Below are 6782 nucleotides of genomic sequence, written 5' to 3'. Positions count from 1 at the left end.
TTTTTAATCTAATGTCTGCTGTTATTCCATTAAGCAATGTAAATTTGGTTTGGATGAGATATTTTTTGTTTTTACTTGTGCTGTGCAACATAAATTCAATGAAGTATTCACTATGAATAGTTTAAAAAAATAAAAACACAGAAATTTTTCTTGAACATCCTTTCCAGAATATTGGCACTGTGAAAAAGCTGAGTACATATCTAGAAAGGGTTGGTGCATTAAGTATCCCTACTAAAATTGTATTGGAACATCGGTGGGAAACAGATGGGCAAGTAAGCTCAAGTAGAAGACACTTTTATGTTTGTACCCATTTGCAAAACCCTTGAGTATATTTTTAGACACTCTGATTGCTGGTCAGTCTGCATTTTTAATGAAAATATAGCTAAAGGTAGAATCTTATGTGACTACCAAGATGGAAGGAATTACGAAGCACACCGAAATCGCCATCTCTTGCCTTCAGTTAATTTTATTACACACAAACTTATTATTCAACTTTATTATGATAATGTGGAACATTAAATCCTATTGGAACAAATGCGTCCATATACAAGCTTGGAGCATTCTACTTTATTTTGAAAAATTTTCCAGCTATTTTCAATTCTAATTTAGCAAATGTACATTTAGTTGCATTGACATATGTCAATGACATAAAAAAATATAACATTAACGCAGTTTTAAGAGCAATTGCAGATGATTTAAAGTCTATGGAAGATAAATTTCAAATTAAAGTTCAGGGTGAAACTACTTTAAGTCATACTTGTTAGGCTTTGATGTCTATAGACATCAATGACGATATGCGTCCTAAGTTTTCTATAACAATTCCTCAATTTAGCGTGCTTGTTGAAAAGAAATAGCTGCATCTTATTAAACAACAGTAATGCGCTAAACTTTAATTGATGCTTATATATAAAGGTGCTCTCTTAAGGTGGATCTATAATAACCAAAATATTTAAAATTTTTAATACTGTTTTTTTTTTTAAATAAAATATGAACAATAAATAAAACTGTAAAATAAAAAACCTTTTAGAAAATAAAAAAATCAGTTTTAAACTGCTAAATCAGCAAAAAAAGTGAGTAATTTAAAACAACTGTTGCTTGAAAAATGTTCGTGCTATTAGTTTTTCTGATTAAAACTTAATTTTAAAAAAAAATCATTTATTTTACTTTTTTTTTGCATTTTTTTTACCATGGATCTACCTTAAAATATACTTGGCTTTACTGTTTGAAAGTTTTGGCGGGTCGAAAAAACTGACAAGTTTGAGTTGAGATCATTAATAAAGATTGCAAGTCTGACAAATCGGCAGGTCATTAATGAAGATTACTAAGAGCAATGGGCCTAACACCGAGTCTTGAAGCACGCCACTAGTGACCGCCTGCCATTCAGATGTGATGCCGTTGATAACCACTTGTTGACTTTGGTCGAGTAGCCAAGCTGAGATCTAGTCTAAGAGCGCATTTTTTCTTTCATTAAGGTCTTTTTGTACTATTTTGATAGAAAAACTTCTGGGTCGACAACATAAATTGCTTCAGTACGACTTTTAAAAGCTGGCATCGGACCTTCGGGCTCCAAAACAAGTTATACTTGAATAAATTGTGATCAGCGGCTATAAAATTTTAGGTTTTGCAAAATAGATTAACGCCAACAATTGCTTAATCTTGATTGGTTTTGCAAATCAAGGCTGAGCATTTTAATTGTGATTCTAACTTTAGAAAGATTCTAAAGATCTAAAGTTTACCTCCCTGCTTTAACACAATGGAAATGAGGGGAGTGGGAAGAGAAAGGGGCTATATATTAGTTTTCTTTTTTTAGTTAGAAATTTTGTAGTTTTAACACGATCGCATCTCTTTAAAACTATTTTCTTTCTTTTTATAATCATTACTTTATTTCTGTTATCTAGAAACATATTGTGACATATTGAAGCGTTAAATAAAAAGTAGTACATGTCTATAAAGATCTACATACATGCATGTTATTGAAAAAACACGTGTATAAAGATCTACATACATGCATGTTATTGAAAAAACACGTGTATAAAGATCTACATACATGCATGTTATTGAAAAAACACGTGTATAAAGATCTACATACATGCATGTTTTTGAAAAAACACGTGTATAAAGATCTACATACATGCATGTTATTGAAAAAACACGTGTACCTATATTCTCAACAAACACGTTGCTTGAAAAAGATGGAAGTAAATTAGGTATAGTTGGTAGACTGTTTAAAAATGATAAAATTTTAATAAAATTGTAAAAACTCAAAAAATTGCACCACCCTCCTTACAAGATGGTCTTGATCCACTGAACCAAAAAAAAACCTAAATTCTCTTACTAGATGTACTAAATCTACCCATATCAAAATTGGGTTTGATTCAAATAGGCTAAAAAATGATAGATAAAGCTATTTGCAAAAAAAAAAAACTTTTTTTTGCAACTATATAGTTGCAAAAAAACAAACTCGAAACTTAAAAAGTTTAAAAAAACAAACTTTAACTCCTTTAAAAAAAAAAACTTTAATTCCTTTACAAATTTAAAAAAAAACAACACTTTTTTGCAACTATTTTTAATATCTTTAAACACAACAACACAAGCTAAATAAATATTGCATAATCAAAAGCTAGAGAACAGTTAAAAAATAACAGCTTAACAAGTCAGAGCTCTAGCACAGTGTATATAAAAAAAGTATAACACATTAATCAAATGTTTTATCATAAGCATATAAAATAGTACATAAATTTTATAAACATAATTTATTATTATTTTTATAACACATTTTATTTTATTAAATTTCATTATTATTCTATTTTTGCAGTTTAACTCAAAAGTTTAACAGTTAAAAGTATAATTTTATCTTTAGTTCAATTCTATTCTTCCATTTTGATTTCAAGTTTGAGCGGAGCCTGAGGAAGACTTCGTGGAGCTTCAATAGTTAACTTACAGTCTTTAGTATAGCGAGAACTTAAGTGAGTTGGATCGACATCATCTGGTAAAGATATGTTTCGAGTAAATTGTTTGTGATGGAAACTTAAACCATGCTCACCACTGTTTTCAGTTTTTGTTTCACCATGTACAACTAAACCTCTACCCTTAACTTGAATTGAAATTTCATCTGGCTTAAAACCTTGTACATCTAAAGTACATTTAAAAGACTCCCTTGATTCTGCAGAATCAGATGTTACAGGAAGCTTTTTAGGAGCTTCAATGTGCAAAATACCATCTTGACTAATGTTTGAAGTAAGAGTTGTAGGATCTACATCATCTGGAATAGTGTATTTTCTGTGAAACTCACTACATTCAAATCCATTTTCACCTTCATTACGGTGTTTACCACTTATTTCAAGAACTTGTCCTAATAAAAAAATCTAGCCATTGAAAATACTATATTACGTGGTATAAGGAATAGCAATTCAAAATTACTCAGAAACTATTAAAATTGATTAGATTGTTTAAAAAATAATAATTAAAATTAAAATAAATTACTGTAAATAACTTAATCAAATTTTTTTATTAATCTTTTACTAAAACAGATATTTTAACGTATAAAACTTTTATATTAAAATATTTGAAGGAAAATAGGACTTGAACCAACTTATAATAAATTGTTTTAAACCCTATTTTCCTCCCAGACCTTTGATACAAGTAGTTTAACAGTACCTTCTACTTTTAAAGCAACTTCTTCAGGTTTATAATGCTTGACATCAAGATTGATAACAAAACTGTCCTTTTTAGTAGCTTTCTGTTTTGAATGAAGCCCATATGGGGTATGCCCAACTAAGTCTTTGTATAACCGATCATACCCTTGACCTAACCCTCTAGCAGTAGAATTTTCATTAAACAAAGGAAAGTATCTCAAAGGGGGAAAAGTTATGTCCATCACCTCCTCCAAAAATGGATCAATTGGAACATATTCATGAACAGGCACATGCCACAAAGACATTTTTCTTCCTAAAAACAAAAACTGTCAAAGCAAATAACGTTATTAGTCATAAAAATTAATAACATCGTAACTTAGAATCTAAGTTACGATGTTATTAATTTTTCTAAAATAGATTACAAAGCTCTAATCTAAGTTAGATTACAAAGTTTTTTTTACGATTCTATTGCATTTTTTTTTCTTATTGATATATTGCACAACTACTTTAATATAATGAACTGTTAGTAAAATAAAATGTCAACATAATTATAACGTACATAAAATAATTTTAACATTTAAAACAAATATTACATAAAAATCAGTATCTTTATTAATGGTTGTAAAAACAACAACAGCAACAGCAACAAAAACAACAACAACAACAAACAACAATAATGATATAACAAATATAATAATAAAAACAATAATAATAACAAAAATAACAACAATAATAGTAATAACAACAATAATAATATTATTATTGTTGTTATTATTGTTATTATTATTAATAAAATCTCAAAACTCAAAACTCAAAAAGAGTTAGCTCAAAACTCAAGCGAAACTTTTTAAAGTACATGTCTGAATTTTTATATTAAGTTTAAATTTATATATATTTTTGTAATGTCGTCATTATCAGCCGTTATTTCAAAATCTTATATTCTTTAAATTTGTTTTAACGAAAAAATTATAGTAACGTGCTAATTATCACGGATATTATTCAACTGTATCACGAATATAACGTGCCAAAAATCATATACCTTATAGAGTGATTTGTCTATTCGTTAGTGCTGTAGCTAGTTAGCCGGAGGCTTACCCTATGAATCTTGTCATTAAGGCCCCAAAAACTTTAAAATTTTCAATTAGATATTTTTATAATTTGGAGTGTATGGGGTAGGCTAGCCACGGCTCTACATGCGTTCATGGTTGGACGACGTTCAACAAAAAGGAATCAACAACAAAAATCTCTGAGATAATGACAACCTTTATTTAATGATAAAAAAAATTTACAACTAGAACGCATTTAAGATCAATATTTTAAAACTGTATTATAAAACATAGTAGTGGATATTGCAGTTGGTTTCGTTCTGATAAACATAAAAAAACTTGTTGTAAATTCAATGGCAATAAAGTTAATGATATGTCAAATTGTCGGTTGGTTCCTTTCTGTTAAATACCGTCCAGTTATTCATATGACTATGAGTATTTTATTTAACGTCTGAAGATGATCTGAGCTAATCAGACTGAAATATTACATGAATAAATAAAAATTAGTTAGCACTTTGCTATTATTATTATTAAAATTTACATCTATGCGTTACAATGTTTTGATTTGTGATATTTAGCACGTTGCGGCAACATAACAACAACAACTTGAAGTAAACGGCAAATGTCATTACGTAAAAACTGGCGGAGAGTAAATATAGAAAAAGCAAAAAATTTATTTGCGATTTTCGGTAGAAAAGATGATTTGAATTAGTGCGCCAAAAACTCACACTTTTGAATATTAAATACATTAGAAAATGTGTAGTATTAATTATTTACTAAGCTCGACGAGGGAGAGAACAATTTCAAGAATATTTCCAAGATATTATGAACCTTTCTAGAATTTTCTTAGAATTAAAATTTTTTATGACGGCAAAGTTATAAATTTGAGCTTCTGCATAAATTAAATTAAATTTTGAAGTGACGTCTTAAGGTTTTTAAAAAAAAGTTCGTAGAAAGAATAAACTTGGTAAGAATCGTTTAAAGTTTTGTTGTTTTCTGATATTGTTTTCTTCGCTCTAATGTATTATCAACATTATTAATTTTATTAATCAAGTTTTGTGTTCTATAAAAATTCAATCTTTTCATTTTTGCGTTTATTTATGTTTAGTTTTACGAATTTAGCACTAATTTACTTATTTCGTAGATAATTTTTTTTTCCTGTGATATTTTGATATCCTTTTGCAACTACTGTGCTATTGTATATAAATTATGCACGAAGTTCCTATTATTCGTATTATTAATTGTGCTTTAAAATAGTAAACGTTTTTCTGTTTATATTCGGTTATTTTTATTTTAGAAAAAATGTCTTTGTGGCATGTACCTGTCCATGAATGTGTCTCAACAGATCCATTTTTAGATGATATGCTGGAGATGACTTTTCCCCCTCTTAGATATTCTCCACTGTTTAATGATAGACATATTCGAAATTCAATTAAAGAGCATGATCAACTATACAGAGATTTAGTTGGCCATTCTCCATATGCATCTCGTAAGAGAAAGGCTCCCAAAAAGGGTGGTTTTGTTGTGAATCTAGATGTTAAGCATTACAAGCCAGAAGAAGTTACTCTTAAAGTTGAAGGTATTTATAATAATCTGCAAGCTGTTTATGTAAATATTAAAATTAGTCACAGCATTGTGTAAATAGGATTTTTTTTCATTATGTAGGACAAGTTCTTGAGGTATGTGGAAAGCATCGTAATGAAAACGAAAATGGATTTGAATCTAGTGAATTTCACAGAAAGTACACTATTCCCAATGATGTTGATCCAACTGCTATTACTTCTAATATTAGTCAAGATGGTATTTTACACATAGAAGCTCCTAAAAAATGCCCTGTAAAATTAGATACTAGTGAATCAACAAAAGAGAATTTTAGATATAGTTTAGATGTACAAGGTTTTAAACCAGAGGAAATTTCAATTCAAGTTAAAGGTAGAGATTTAGTCGTTCATGGTGAAACAAAAACTGAAAACAGTGGTGAGCATGGTCTAAGTTTCCATCACAAGCAGTTTACTCGAAACATATCTTTACCAGATGATGTTGATCCAACTCACTTGAGTTCTCGCTATACTAAAGACTGTAAGTTAACTATTGAAGCTCC

General features: G+C 28.8%; 2 protein-coding genes across 3 annotated transcripts in view; one reads left to right on the top strand and one right to left on the bottom strand.

The window, feature by feature from the left end:
- Positions 1-2695: 2695 nt before the first annotated feature.
- LOC100205528 (small heat shock protein OV25-1) lies at positions 2696-4801 on the bottom strand. 2 transcript variants are annotated; one of them, XM_065810026.1, is made up of 3 exons: positions 4675-4801; positions 3658-3948; positions 2696-3352 (listed from the first exon to the last, which is right to left on the bottom strand). In XM_065810026.1, exons 2-3 carry the CDS (start codon positions 3938-3940, stop codon positions 2868-2870), a joined length of 768 nt encoding a protein of 255 aa, XP_065666098.1. In that variant the 5' UTR covers positions 3941-3948; positions 4675-4801; the 3' UTR covers positions 2696-2867. The 2 variants fall into 2 exon arrangements, with proteins under 2 accessions (XP_065666098.1, XP_065666097.1); XM_065810025.1 differs by lacking the exon at positions 4675-4801 and having other exon boundaries at positions 3658-4492.
- A 691-nt stretch (positions 4802-5492) lies between these two features.
- LOC100199462 (heat shock protein 23) overlaps positions 5493-6782 on the top strand; it is a 1456-nt gene continuing 166 nt past the window's right edge. Inside the window, exons 1-3 of the mRNA XM_065810027.1 lie at positions 5493-5648; positions 5979-6260; positions 6347-6782. The exon at positions 6347-6782 is cut by the window's right edge and continues 166 nt beyond it. Coding sequence (XP_065666099.1) covers positions 5984-6260; positions 6347-6782 — 713 coding nt within the window. The 5' untranslated portion in view covers positions 5493-5648; positions 5979-5983. The remainder of the gene's footprint in view (positions 5649-5978; positions 6261-6346) is intronic.

This window comes from Hydra vulgaris, chromosome 11 (assembly GCF_038396675.1).
Source record: "Hydra vulgaris chromosome 11, alternate assembly HydraT2T_AEP".
Lineage (NCBI taxonomy): Eukaryota > Metazoa > Cnidaria > Hydrozoa > Anthoathecata > Hydridae > Hydra > Hydra vulgaris.
The sequence above is the reverse complement of the archived record's forward strand: the minus strand, read 5'-3'. Positions and strand labels throughout refer to the sequence as shown.

What these genes read in the sequence shown, in the direction of transcription:
- LOC100205528 (XM_065810026.1), bottom strand. Translation starts at nt 3,940, where the DNA reads ATGTCTTTGTGGCATGTGCCTGTTCATGAATATGTTCCAATTGATCCA. An exon ending in AGTTGCTTTAAAAGTAGAAG is followed by an intron (nt 3,353 to 3,657) that starts GTACTGTTAAAC and finishes TTTTTTTATTAG; the next exon opens with GACAAGTTCTTGAAATAAGT.